The sequence below is a fragment of the Microchirus variegatus genome (genome assembly GCF_963457635.1).
Source record: "Microchirus variegatus genome assembly, chromosome: 11".
In the NCBI taxonomy this organism is placed as follows: domain Eukaryota; kingdom Metazoa; phylum Chordata; class Actinopteri; order Pleuronectiformes; family Soleidae; genus Microchirus; species Microchirus variegatus.
In genome coordinates this window covers 1052118-1067003 of record NC_139812.1, presented here as the reverse complement: position 1 = coordinate 1067003, position 14886 = coordinate 1052118, and the positions used below count along the sequence as shown (strand labels likewise).

Sequence of the window (14886 nt, the reverse complement as noted above, 5' to 3'; positions counted from 1 at the left end):
CGACTTCGTCGCTGCCGAACTATAAATACGTCATATCTTAACACACACAGCACATGTTTAGACTCTAAATGGCCAATTTAGCAAAGTGAGAAACAGCCACTGTTTCAACAACAACAGTCTTTCTCCCTCGGACGCCACTGCTCACTGTAGCCAAAAGCACAACAACCTTGCGCAGCGACCCCTACTGATCGGGCGGGAAATTGCAGCGCCTATCCGTCACCACGACGCAGAAGTATAAAGGCTCGAGTGGTCTACGTGGTGACGCAGACGGATAATGCATTACGCAGTCGGAGAAGTATAATGTGGCCTTTACAGTTGAAGCATGGTATAATTAAGTCTTGAAGAAACTCTTCACAGCATCCAGCCGTGCTGCTCTTCGTCACCGCGACTCCTCCGGCTGTCCCAGATTCTGTCATAGAATCCCGTGGAGAAATGCAGGTCTTTTACCTCGCGGCCACATCAATTTGAAAACTATATTGTCTTCTCAGTTTACAAGGCCAAATTAAAGGGGAAGTAAGTAGTTTATAGTGACATCTAGAGGAGAGGCTGAAATTTACAACAAAGACCTGCTCCTCTGCTCACCCCCTCCCTTCCCTGAGCGCTACGGTATCCTCAGCTGGTCAAATGTCGTCCTCGTCGTCTTTCTCCGTGTCAGCAGATGAGGTTCGTGAGGTGAGGGAGAGGGCGGAGCTACCACGGCCGTAGCAGACGAAGTGGAGAGAGAGGAGGCGGGACTTCTGCTACAAGTAAAGAGACGCTTGATTTGTTCTCTCGCGTTTGTCCTTACAGGCTCCGGTAGAAACATGGCGTCTCTCTGCTAACAGTGGCTATGCAACCACGGCCCGCGACCATGTTATTTTACATGACTTTTTGAAACACTACGAAAATGAAACAAAGAATATTATACAGCGACTAGACAATGCAGGAGCACATAATATGTATACAAAAGTGGATTTTGGGTTATATAAACCCATAAATACTACATATTGTCCCTTTAAAGGGAGCCAGAGCCGGTCATAACTGTTAGCAAAGATGGCAGACACCGTGTTTACATTCTGGGAATGAAGTCTCGTCCCCCTATGGGTGAGTCTAACTAGTGTTGTAGTCTTTACAGAAATCCCCCCCTCTTGACGAATTTTGCGTCATTGTCGGAACAAGTGTAAAACGGAAAATACGGACTTCTCCCGTCTCAGGGGAGAATGAGAGAGTGTTGAACGCCCATTTAAAAGTATGACTGAGTTTTCTAACAATGCAAAGCTTAATGCACATGGGTGGAGTGTCCCTTTAAAGGGACAATGTGTAGTATTTCTGGATTTATATAAATCCACTTTTTTATACATATTATGTGCTCCTTCATTGTCTAGTCGCTGTATAATATTTTTTCTTTCATTTTCGTAGTGTTTCAAAAAGTCATGTAAAATAACATGGTCGCGGGCCGTGGTTGCATAGCCACTGTTAGCAGAGAGATGCCATGTTTCTACTGGAGCCTGTAAGGACAAACGCGAGAGAACAAATCAAGAGTCTCTTTACTTGTAGCTGAAGTCCCGCCTCCTCTCTCTCCGCTTCGTCTGCTACGGCCGCGGTAGCTCCGCCCTCTCCCTCACCTCATCTGCTGACACGGAGAAAGACGACGAGGACGACATTTGACCAGCTGAGGACACCGTAGCGCTCAGGGAAGGGAGGGGGTGAGCAGAGGAGCAGTTCTTTGTTGTAAATTTCAGCCTCTCCTCTAGATGGCACTATAAACTACTTACTTCCCCTTTAATTCATCTTGAAAAGAGATATTTACTGATTCCGACATCCAATGCAAAGTACATCATGCATCTCTAGGTGTAATAATGCGGCCTAAATCATTACAAAATTGTTTAGAAGGTAGGATACATTAGTGTGTGTGAATTGTGACAATTTGGTTTATGACAGGAAGTCATTAAGTTCATTTCGCGAGCTCACATTCCTCAGACATTTTTCTCCTTTTCTTACCCAGACAACTTCATAAGCCGCTGCTGCTGCTGCTGTTGTTGGCTGAACTGGGGCAGAGACACCGCTGCCGCCGCCTGGTTCCCCATCCTGCGGGTCCGAACCTGGCCGCCTAAGTTGGCTTTCAACTCCACGTTGTACGAATGCGGCTGCCCCGCTGCGCCATGGCGAGTCCTGATGGAGCTGACGAGCAGCCCACCGTCCGCCCCGGGAGAACCCAAGCCGGGCCCCTGCCCCTGGCCCGGTCCCGGTCCCGGTCCGGACTGGAACACGTACAGCCTCCTGAAGCCGCGATGACTCTGCCGCTGCTCCACTGACACACAGACAGGGGAGAGCAGAGCAGCCAAGGCAAATAAGAGGCCCCATTGAACCCAAGCCATATCTCCAAGAGAACAAAGTCGGGGGAGTGAAGAAAGGGGTGTCCAGGTTAAGTTCGCCTCGGCAAAAACAACTCTTTCACTTGTTGAAAGCAAAAAAAAAGCATGCGTTCCTGAGCATATTCATGTAAATGACGACACAGAAACACACACGAAAGTGGTCGAGACCTCGCCAACGTCCCCTCGAAAAGTTAAAAAAAAAAAAAAAAAAAAAAAAAAAAAGCTTCAGTGAGAAAAGTTTGAAATAAAACAAGTCATGTCACGGAAAAAAACCAGTTTCTCCGGCGAAGAAGTGAGCGCGTCCTCCCGTAGCAGCGCAGTCTGTGTCGGGGGGCTGACGCGTTTCCCGACGGCCGCTGACCTGCGGTCTCTCCTCGGTCACAGAGTCTGAGAACTTCCCGACAGTTTCTCCGCTGGAGGTGAAACAGTGTCAGCGGCGGAGAGAACAGACGTGACGTCATCACACAGGAGAGAGGGGGGGGGGGGGGGGGGGAGGAGGCAGAGCCATGGATGTATAATATGAACTTGGATGTAGCTCCGCCCCCTCTGCCTTGAAGACACTTTTTACATGGTGGCCACTGTGGGTACTGCAACAGAAAATCCCATGGGGCCCAAAAAACAATTTTCCCATTGACCGCAATAGTAAAAGAGACGCCTCTTAAAGTGTCCACAGGACACATGGAGACATGGACACGGGCTTTTATAAATCTTTACATTCTGTATTTTTAATTCATGGAGTTTCATATTTGAAAAACATTCCTAACCCTGTAAGACCCAAATTAAGAAAAACAAAACAAAAACAAAAAAATATTTGACCTGTTGTTGTAGGAGGCCTTAGATGCAGAAAGTGAACTGTTTTGGGAGAGATATGATATTTCTGCAGGTGAACCATGGTGTTGTGCTGAACTGTAAGACTGTTGTGCCAAACGATCATTACCTGGTTTGTTCTGCACGTGTGTGAAGCTTGACCAATTCCTGTCAAAAGCAATTTACAGCAGGTGCAGGGATTTTAAATAAAACAATGTTATATTTTGAAATTTTCTTTTTCTTTCATTTTAGTAGCAATTCTAAGTTTGTATGTTCTTCTATCACCAAGCGCTTGAGTGAAACTTAAACCAAAAAAGACACCATTCTTGCATGAAGCAGTTACCAACTGGCTGGACTTTATTTTCTTCATACACAACAGTCACACATGTCTTACATAGCACCATTTCCTTTGAAAATAAGAGCCGCCGACTTTGGCTTTTTACTCCGTACTGTGTAAACCTTCTGCCGCAACACTTGGCAAATACAAAATAGCTCAGTAGTTGTTACTCTTATAAAATAAAATAAAATACAAATGTTTAGTTTCATTAGTCATCCACAACTGTCCTAATACATCGGTGTTAACAGGTAGTAGTCACACGTCCGGTAACAGATCTGATGGTCACAGCAGGGAGCAGAGAAGTCTTCCATTGGTTGCAATCTGAATTCTCACCATTAGATGTCACTAATTCTTACACACTGGACCGTTAAATTAAACACTTATATATATATATATATACAAGTCTTTCTTCCAGCTTCTCCCTTTAGGGGTCGCCACAGCGGATCATCTGCTTCCTGTCCCTTGTGTCCTCTTCTGTTACACCAACTGTCCTCATATCCATTTGTTTTGTTATTTGTCGAATTATTAGCAAAGTATATATTTTTTTATAATAAATCCAGTGACAGTGTAGGTGTCATGAATCTGTGCTGTGTATCGTTTTTGTTTTACGTTTTCATATTTCATGTTATCACGTTTGACACTGTAAATAAATTCAGAGGGCTTTTTAAAACTAAGAGCTGAATGAGTGAAGTTCACATAGTTTCTGAGGAAGGAACATTGTAAAAAGATAAAATCATGAACTAGAATATACTAAAAACTATATTGATGGATGTGATTTTTCTCACGTTTGAAAAAACAAACCAGAACATTCACACATGAAATGTCAGAGTGAAATATGAGATTATTATATTATAATTTGACTGTGCTGTCCTCTTCATTTCTGTGATTCCGTGATTTTCATTTTCTCAGCCAAGTCTGTCAGAAAAAAAAAAACATTAACACACTCACTCTGTACTTTGAAGCTCCGTTTAATGTCCTAGCAAAAGGAGAATGTGACTGTTCTAAGGAGTGAGCAAATAGAAAGTGCAATTTTTAATTTTTTTTGTTCACTGGAGTTCAACAGAATAAAAAAAAAAGGTTATATATACGTAAATATATATATACATATGTATATACATACATATGTATATATATATATATGTGTACATATATATACGTACATATACATATATATATACATATATATAAATACATACATATATATATGTACATATATATATAGATATATATATACAGACGGAGCAGAATTTTTAAGTTTTTGTAGAAATGATGTCTTGATTCATGGTTCTCTGTAGATCAAAGGCACATCACAGCTGTGTGTGTCACTGGGCTGGGATTGTTACACACAGAGAAAACACACACACACACATGCACAAGCCTTCAACTCACACTTCTGATGTGGTTCTGACGCACAGTCTCATGATGTACAGTCACGTTGATGGAGAACAGTTTTTTTTAATGTGGAGAACAGTACATGAAGAATGTCCAGGTCACATTTTATTTAGGTGAATGTGAGGGTTGAGGGAAATCAAAATCGCAGATTTTGTTACTCGTCTTTTCTTTTGTCTCTTGGTTTTTTTTAAATATCGTTTCCTTAAATGAATGACCAGTCTGGTCTCCAACAGTCAAAAAATAAAAATAAAAACAGGAAATGAACACTCAGTAAACATTCTTCTCTAAAGGTAGCTTCCCTTATATAATCTGTAATTTTTCCTCTTCCAATATGTATACATAAACAAGTTTAATATCATACCAATCAGTGGTTATTTCACAATTGGAAAAAAAGCACAAAATGTTTACACTCTTTTACAGGTAAATAAAAGGTTTTGTTGACTGTTCTCAATGTGGTTGTGGCATAGTTCAGAGTTCGTCTCGTCATCGTCCATTTTCTCCCGCGTCCCCTTCTTCTAGGCTTTTGTTTCCTGCCGTTAGATCCTGCCATACAAATATTGACAAAGTGGTAGCTTTGTAGTCAGATGCCATTAAGTCTTTGCCATTAAGAGCAATGATGGTTGTGGGGGAAAGTGGGAGGTAATGGGAGGGAGGGAGGGGGAAGGAGATGTGGACTTCATAGCTGGCCGTCGCTGCCCTGGCTGCTGCCCGGCTTCTCTGCGTCGTGACTCGGCAGCTCTTTGAGGAGGAGGGCGGCGCTCTTCTCTGAGAACTCGTCGCAGTCCGGCTCCAGGCCGTCGGGACACGGCAGCTTCAGGAACTCCTCCCTCAGCTGAGCAGTGTGTCTCTGCAGGTGACAGAGATTATTTATTATTCAGATTATCAATAACAAGTTCAGAAAAAATCACAGCACACAGGAGCTGATCCACAACAGACTTGCTATTGTTGAGACATGATATCATTTGAGCCTTTTGGCTGGTTTTTATTCATCTTTTCGTTGACAGTGAACCTCTGTGTCACAGGGAGCATCTCATGTGGTTTAAATGTATCCAGGGCTTTCCATTAAGACGCAGACTAGCCAGCCATAATATAAAAGGGGGTTAATAAAAGGACAAAGATTTTCAAGCACAAGTTACCAGCTATATTTTCATTCTGAAAAAGCCATAAACTACACCATGCCAATGCACAGGTTATTATCGCTTTAATTGTGATTAATTAATTACAGTCATCATTAACTCATTATGTTTTTTTAATCGCGTTAATCTCTTCTTTACTGATGTCCTACTCAGCTAAAAGCTCATATAAACCATTCTTATGTTCACCAAACACAGATGGATCAAACCCGCAGGAGCGGAAAAAACCAGTTCCAGCGCACACATTGAAAAGTGGCACCAGATCGTCAGCGTGATTATGTAAACAGCGGAGAATTCACAGATTCTAACGGTACCATTTTTATCACTCTATGAACAAGATTCATTCATCCAGCCCCAAAATAAGAGCAAAACAACTGACTTTCAAGAAATACAAGCAGAAATGTTGTCTTACCTTTGCTGTTTATCAAAACAAGTTATTTCCACCAGAACAAAACTGCTTCTCATGAAGAACTACACTTCCCAGCATGCTTTGGGGACAAATCCCAGTCTGATTGATCATTTACTTTGTATTTTTCAACAGTGTTATTTTGTTACAGAAAAGAGAAAAATCTTTGGTTAGTTATTTATTTATGTTCAAATCTGTTCACAGTGTTCCAAAATATTTGTTATTAAATGTTACATTAAGTTGTTATATAAGTAAATGTTGTTTAAATAAAATGTTTTTTCGAATCGTCGGTCAAAAATCGTGATACGAATCGAATTGTGAGTTTGTGTATCGTTACAGCCCTAGTGGTGATCAGAGCAATTAGTGGTTATTATCAGTAAAAGCAGAGCGAATAACAACTTTAATAATTGCGGTTCAGTTTGACATTATTGTCAGTCTGTTAGAAAAACAATACATTTTATTTAGTGCTGTCAAACGATTAAAATATTTAATCGCGATTAATCGCATTAATGACATAGTTAACTCGCAATTAATCGTGTGTGTGTGTGTGTGTGTGTGTTCCAGACTACTCTTTGGCCGGCTCGCGCAGCGTGTGTTGTTTTATTTCCGGTCTATCTACATCCGGTGTGCTCGGCCAAAAACAGCGTTTATTAACACGTTTAACTGACAGCACTCATTTTATTATAATGGAAAATATAATACTAATATTTATATATTATATAATATTTGTAGTCATTGAAGTAGCGCTTGTGGAAAGCCCTGTACAGTCAATACTGAACACAAACATAGATTTGGTGGCGCTGTAGATGTTGACTGAACATTCTCTGTGGGAGCGTGTGTGATACAAACTTCTGTGCTCACAACACTCAGTCCATGTGATGACTTTACCTTGAGTGCAGCAGCGTGGTGGGACATGGTGCGGCCGACCCTCTTGTCACTGCTGTACTGCTGGATGTCGGCGATCCACTCCTCACACTGAGACATGATCTCTATTCGCTTCAGGTAGAAATGTTTGTGGATAACCTGCAAAAACACGACCCAGTGTCAAGCACAGCAAACACAGAGACAAGAGATAATATGTATAATAATCACTGTTATGGGATATTAAAGTATCTGAAGCTAAAGCACAGCTGTGTACACACTGTAACTCTTCATAATATATATTTTTTTATAAAGACAAATCTTTGTTATTCCTAATTTGTGGTGCATCTATTAGTAAAATGTGGCAGTAGCAGCAGCAGGACGCATTCAGTTGCATAATGGCTGCGCTGCCGCCGCTGCTCCGAGAGTTTGAGACGGAAGTGAGCGCGGCGCGCAGAGCATTCTGGGAGTTGTCGTCTGTGTACATGAGTGATACTTCTTGGCCTTTCTCAGCCAAGAAGGCACTTTCTTCAAATATTATTTCACATTTCTACTCCACAGATGACCCATTTTTAATAGACATTCATCTTCTCAGCGGCGAAATAACTCTTTAATAGTCAATGTGAATGTTGCCAACTGAATAGTGAATAAGCTACTTTTTGTGTTCATACATTTGTAAATCTGACTCTAAATGAGTCAGTGCCTTACCAGCCACAAACTTCACTGTGCATCACTAACAATGACACACTATACAAGGGTCTGGTTTGCAATTGCAGTGATTCCTACCTCTTTGAAGCATGGTGAGGGGTTACGCATCTGCTCCAGCATCGCCCATTTGACAGTGGCCTGTCGGATGTTGCCATCGTATTCCCGTGAGCTCTGGGTTCCACTGGGAGTCCCACGAGAGCGTTCATACCCTGGTTCATTGAAGTAAGGCTCAGCCACCAGGATGAGGGACTGCACTGACACTAGCACCTACAGCAGATTGATGAATGACAGGCGAGGAGGGGAGAGGAATTTTAAGTGTTGAAAATATACAGGATGGCCACTGTTGTGTTTTAAATAAAATAAAATTCATGTATTTAATTATTTAATTTTGGCACTTTTAGTCCTCCACATGATAGAGGATCACAAGCTTACCTGTAAAAAGCTTGAGGTCTGAGGGTTCCATTTCTCCTCTGGTCTCCCGTGCCATGTGTTGAGGATACTTAAGCACACCTGTTATGCACACAAGTCACAAACACACACAAAAGAATAAACAGTTAGATCAAGTCCAGCAAAATGGAATGTTTTTATAATATGCAGAACCAAAGAAGACAAATATCTGTTGTTTCCAGATATTTATAAGTGATTTGTCTCGAGTAAAATTCAAGACATATTGTACTTCTATTTGTACAGCCCATATGTGGATTCACTTCAAGATATCCAGCATGCAGGAACTACAGCTTGCCTTTAATGACTGTCTGTAGATATTACTTAAGTTTCCAGCTCCATTGTTCTCCACATGGGGGCCCTCCACTCCGGGGGTTCTGTCTGGCTTGCCTAAGGGGATCCTGTCCTGGGGGCTGTGCGGACCTAGATAGTTAGGGAGTCCCAGCCCGGGGCCTTATGGCCATGGTATGGGCCCCGGGCTGTCTAGGTCAGGGTGGTCTCTGCGGTGACAGCCCCTGTAGTCGTGGCCTTCTGCGACTCTCGGTGGGGATGGCTCCCATAGGTTGGTCTTTCCTCACTTGGTCTATCAGTGCTCAGCCATGGGGGGGTATGTGTCGGTGTAGCGTGTGTGTGTGTGTGTGTGTGTGTGTGTTACATGATGGTGCGGGGAGTGGGGATGTTTAAGGGGTTTGTTTCATTTTCTTTTCTTTTAATGTAAAGCACTGTTTGCTACATTCTTGCATGTATGAAAGGTGCTATATAAATAAAGTTAATTTGAATTTTGAGATGCATAATGAGGTGCAGCAAATTGGGTGAGCTTCAGCACCTTGATCCAAGTGCCTCGGTGGAAAGGGTGGGGAGGAAGAGCTATACATATTCAAAAATGTGTGATGGAAGAGAGACGTCTAAAAACTTCCGACAGTCCATAAAATGGGTGATGAACTATCAGGCATGTATTATTTTATTTTTTTACCATGCTGGTTAGACCAAACCCAAGCAATGTTTTCGGTTTTATTTAATTAAAAACAACTATGATTTCTAATACTATCAAACTTTAACAGATCCCAGAAAATTCCGCAGCAAATTTTTTATCATGCCTGCTGACTAGAGCTGGTAATGGAGTATCAGTGGAGTAACATTTGGGCTAATGTTTAATTTAGACAAATTTGTATTTTTGTGGAATCTTTAGCGTCGCAATACGCACTCATTATAAAATCTTTAAATGTCTAAAAAAAAGAAAGTATAAAACTTAAACTGTGTTTGCTTAAAAATTGTAATAGGTATTAAAACTTTGATTTAGGTGAAAAAAAGTATCTAGCCTTGTGACACGTTTAAAGTTCAAACCACATGTTAAAGTATGATGACACTGAGGGCTGGGTTGTGGTCATTCTGTGACTAAGTTTTTTTGCAATTTTTGTCACCATGGTTACTCAAAATGCTTAGAAAAGTCAAAGCACACCATTCCTAATCAAACCACACTTTTGATGCAGGATGTGTGGGGATTTCTCAAAAATGAGTTTCGCGGCAACTCCAGGGAGTTCTCATTGAGTTTATTGCTAAGCAGGCACTCTAGCAATTATCTTAGTGTAGACATCTAAAAGGTGACTAGATTGTAGGGCTGGGACAATACTACAATTTTTCTCAGTAGCTTTGGTGCTTTTCTCACATCACTATTTCTCAAAAACAATTAGTGCACACTGCAAAACCTAGTGGATAACCTGCAAAAGCATGTCACTTGCTCAAAATAGATAGGCCATTCCTCAAAAGTATTCATGTCAATGAAACTGCCAGTGTCATCAAAATGAGAAGTCTTGACACCATCGTTTATGAACAAGATAGTCAAATGGCTTTGTCATGTTTTCATTACGACAGTTTATTCTCTCAGTGTTCTCTCAGAACTCGTGACACTACCTGAAGCGAAATGTTTGAATCATTGAATTCACATTGGTTCTTCCTACATTTTGTTTGCACTAGCCTCAGCCATAGTGAGGCCGTGATTGACAACATGGTCCACAATTGTAGCCCTAATTTCATTAGGAATCTGCCGTATTTGGTCTCTTCTCCCTCTTCCCCTATTTTGTCCTATTCCCCTTCCTTCACGCATCCTCACCCTTCTTCCACGATGCTGACCTTCCATTTCTGTGTCAAAGCATTGTAGAAATCATACACACTATATCCTGCTCGGTTCATATATGCTTGCCCAAGTGAGGGTTCATGGGATTCTTCCCTGAGTGACACAGTTTAGGAGACATTTACAGGAAAACATGATAAAGAAATGGTATACAATTTGCTTGACAGAATTTGATAACTACTTCAACAAGTGGTGATGCTCATGAAAAAATGGGTAATGTGAACACAACTACAGTGGTAAAATAATTATAATTGTGGGTATATCATATAATATTGTATTGCATCTCACCCCCATTTACCTTGCTATTTCCACCACTACTAGAAAGTGCATTATGTTTGTGTACATGTGCAGTAATAACAACATTTTGATATCAAACATCATATGGTCACAAATGGCATCCCTTATTCTAAAAGTCAGAGTTTATGAAAATCATGAAGCAACTTACTTTGCCATCATTGTAGAGGTTAGGGTTGAAGCGCACACTATGTCCACCTGTAGTCTCTAGGTTGACCAGTGGGGGAGAGTTGGGATAGTCTTGGGGAAAGTACACATCAAACTCGAAGCAGCCATTGGTGTATGGAGTGTCAGCTGGACCTGTGATGAGAACCTGGAAACACAGAATAGCAGTTACTTTTACCATTAAAAGCACTTCTGTTGTATGTGTTTCATAGTAGTTGTACATGTAGTAATGTTTTTTTTTTTTTTAACTCAGTTCATCCGTCCGAGTTTCAATGTAAATGGAATGTAACAATAGTTTAGGACTTTAAATGCTCAGTGTTAATTCCGACTGGTCAATTGTATTCATCTTTCACATACAATCAGGACAGGACTATCCCACTCAGCTTAAAATTATACACTAACTAAACTTCTCTCTCCATTCCTCTATCACTTTATCATTCATCACTAAAGTTGTGTCAGCAGGTGCAATTGACATAACATTTGCCTCTGCATCTTTGCATTAAGATTGCATGTTTTTCTGTTATGTCATTAATGTTGCACTCAATGTGAAGGTAGCTGGACAGTACAACCAAATGTAGTCTGGTGTACACAACCTAAAAAGGTCTAACATGGTTTAATAACTTACCTTCATGATGTCCAGCCTCTCCTCATCACATCGGACAAAGACACTGGACGAGGATGACAGGGGCAGAGAGGTGGACAGGGTGACAGCTTCCTGGGCGAGGCGGCGGGATCGTGCTGCGCTGTTGGTATCGCTGGCGTTCTTCACCTGAGACACGTAGTGGTAGTTCACCTTGAACAGGTGCTTCCCGTCCTCATCCTCTGAAACCATTTCAAAGGTGTCTGGACAGAGACACAGACAAGACAGAAAATTAATTTTACGCACTATAAGCCGCTCCTTTTTTTCCCACACACTTTGAACCTTGCGGCCTGAACAATGATGCGGCTAATCTATAGATTTCTACGGGCTAACATCCTCCAGGCGGCGCTCTAGCAGGAATCGAGACACCTACTGTAGCAGGAAGCGCAAGAGCGAGACAAACAGGTGGAAGAGATAATGCCATTTATGCCAGACATTTATCTTCTTTTTAAATTTATTTGGTGCGGCTTATATTCACGTACGCTCAATTGTCCCAACATTACGGTAAATAACAACCTCTATATGTTAGTATGCACACAAACAGAGTAGCAACATGTCTACAGATAAAAACGTGTACGACTGATTTACTGTGAAAGAAATTAGTGCAATCGACGGTAAAAGAAGCAGCGTTTTCCCGAGTAGGAAATCTGAGTTTGATTTTACAGTTTCAGTCCCTTTAGCTCATATTCAAAAATTCTCCAGTTGTACTTTGGTCATAAGGTGTTAGTGTTAAAACTATATTATATATATAATATTTTCAGGTCTGTTTGCTTGTCATTTCACTCTCAACTGGTCTCTGGTAATTGTGGTTACTGGCATTATTTTTTACTGCCATAGTTTAGACTAGCTGTCTCCGTCTTCTGCTGGAACAATATTATTGACACTCAAGTCACTTGAAATTACTTCAGACATCAAGCTGCTTACAAAAATCAATTACAGAACAGCAAACCTAGTGTAATTAATCATGACATGGCTGAGTGGAGAGTGACAGACAAGTCAAAAGGGATGCGCAGAAAGGGAATGTAGCCCGAGTCTGCTTCCATTTCAGAGCATTATGGATGAAATCAGACAGGATGGGAAATGTCTTTGACTTTGTGTGTTTTTTTAATGGATGTATGGTCAAATTTGGTCTCAAAGCCATCATTATGAGGACACATTGGCATTGTGAGGACATACATATATAAACTTACCAAACTGCAGCTTCTTCATGACAGCTACATATTTTTCCTCCAGTGAGCGTAGGATGGAGAGGGGCTTTGGCCGACTTGACGCCTTCCTTGAAGACTCCACCAGCTTCCTCTCTAAGGGAGAGGGATTAGGGTGATAGTAGAGTTTGAAATTGTGACAGTGACACTGAAGCATCTGCTTTCCTTGTGAAAATCCAGAAAGGCTAACCGGAGCAGGTGACCAATGCACTGACCTTAATCAAAGACATGCTTACTGTATACAGACATGCACTCACAGATGTGAAGCACCAAAAAAGCTGAGTATGACAATCTTTACCAGTTAAAAAGCTGTGGAAATACTGTTATGATAGTTCTAGTACATCAAACATGTTTCAGTTTGTTTTTTCCCCAATCACAACATTTATCAGGAACAGTGAAAAGCCGAGTCAACTACAGTAAAAAAAAACACTTCTGGCAAAAGTGTTTTTTTTTGCCAGAAGTTTTTTGGTCCAAAATTAGACCAAAAATCAATGTCTGAATCTTCTGAAAAGCTTGAAGAGACTGTCCATCTTCTCCAAAGAGCCCCAGAAGAGATGGGACTCTTTAAGATGATGGTTTCAAGAGCCATGGTTATCGAATTTAAACGTGTTTCAGGTAGAGGTGGATAAAATAAGATAATATGATTGTTGATTTGATGATATGCAAATTGACATTATTCAGTATTTAAATGCCTTTGCAAAAACCAATGAAATGTGCTGTGTGTGGTTATGCTAATAGGAAGAAAACATGGAAACACCACCCCCACAAGCAAGTCTTTTAATTTGTTTTACTATTTGCTCTCATGCTGCTCAGTGCTTCTACACTGCAGTTCAGTTATAAGTCTTTTTGAATGCTAAGGTTTGAAGAAAATAAGAGTTGATTACCAGAAACATTGTGTCATTTGATATAATCTGTAAGCAACAATTACTGACTTAAAGACTTAAAATCAATTTTCCGTATGACATTCCTATGGGGACCTACTAAATGTTTGCTAAACTCTCCCCTCCAGCATTTTTATTTAGTAAATTTTGTCCAAAACTTACATTCAAAATGTTGTCAAATGACTTTACAAAATGATTAATTAAATACTTCTCAGTAGGGCTGTGCTATACATCAATATTATATCTATATTGTGACATGAGACTAGATACAGTTTTAGATTTTGGATAATCTCATATTGTGATGAGGCTTATGTTTAATTTTAAGCCAAATTAAGCTAAAATGTGACCATATTTATAAGCAATGTCATTGTTTCTAATGGTGCTGGTACAGTTGCAGCACGGCTCAGGTCACAGTCATGCAGGAAGTACTTTACTGAGTAAAGCCATACTAAAACTGTATAGTGAAAAAGCGCTATAACACATGTAGATATCCTTAATTTCTCCGAAATGAAAGATAATAAGTGTATTTTAAGATCATGCAATACAGATCATAATCAAATTGTTGGACATAATGGTATTATGGATCATATCAGATCACCTACGCATTTCATTACATATTCCCTTGACCGAAGAGTGGTCATGCTGAGATATAAATCAACAGCGGAGAGAATATGAAATGAGCCGCTAGTGTTTTTTATAAAACCATTTGTACATTGCATACGTACCGTGATTGGCCTGCCGGAGACTGGTGGTAGTGGTGTAGACTATCTCAGCTGTCCTCTGGATGTCCGGCACCAGCAGAGTCAAACCCTCTGGCTCTGGATCTGAGCTTTCTGTCTTCAACGTGCCTTTACTCTTATCTTTCTTTGACCTAGAACACACAAATACATACATTCGGTCACTATTAAGGTTGGGAAATAATATGATAATATGGTATCCAATGGTGTGTGTATATATATATATATATATATATATATATATATATATATATATATATATATATATATATATATACATATATATATACATATATATGTGTGTGTGTATATATATATATATATATATATATATATATATATATATATATATATATATACATATATATATTTATTTTTCCATTTCCATTTC

General features: G+C 40.3%; 1 protein-coding gene across 2 annotated transcripts in view; it reads right to left on the bottom strand.

The window, feature by feature from the left end:
- Positions 1 to 4555: 4555 nt before the first annotated feature.
- The window catches only part of birc6 (baculoviral IAP repeat containing 6), a 91400-nt gene continuing 81069 nt past the window's right edge, over positions 4556 to 14886 (bottom strand). For both annotated transcript variants that reach the window (XM_083897654.1, XM_083897655.1), the window contains exons 66-73: positions 14484 to 14629; positions 12863 to 12973; positions 11658 to 11875; positions 11019 to 11180; positions 8431 to 8508; positions 8077 to 8265; positions 7318 to 7452; positions 4556 to 5737 (exon numbers count right to left, since the gene is read on the bottom strand). In XM_083897654.1, coding sequence (XP_083753780.1) covers positions 5567 to 5737; positions 7318 to 7452; positions 8077 to 8265; positions 8431 to 8508; positions 11019 to 11180; positions 11658 to 11875; positions 12863 to 12973; positions 14484 to 14629 — 1210 coding nt within the window. In that variant the 3' untranslated portion in view covers positions 4556 to 5566. The remainder of the gene's footprint in view (positions 5738 to 7317; positions 7453 to 8076; positions 8266 to 8430; positions 8509 to 11018; positions 11181 to 11657; positions 11876 to 12862; positions 12974 to 14483; positions 14630 to 14886) is intronic.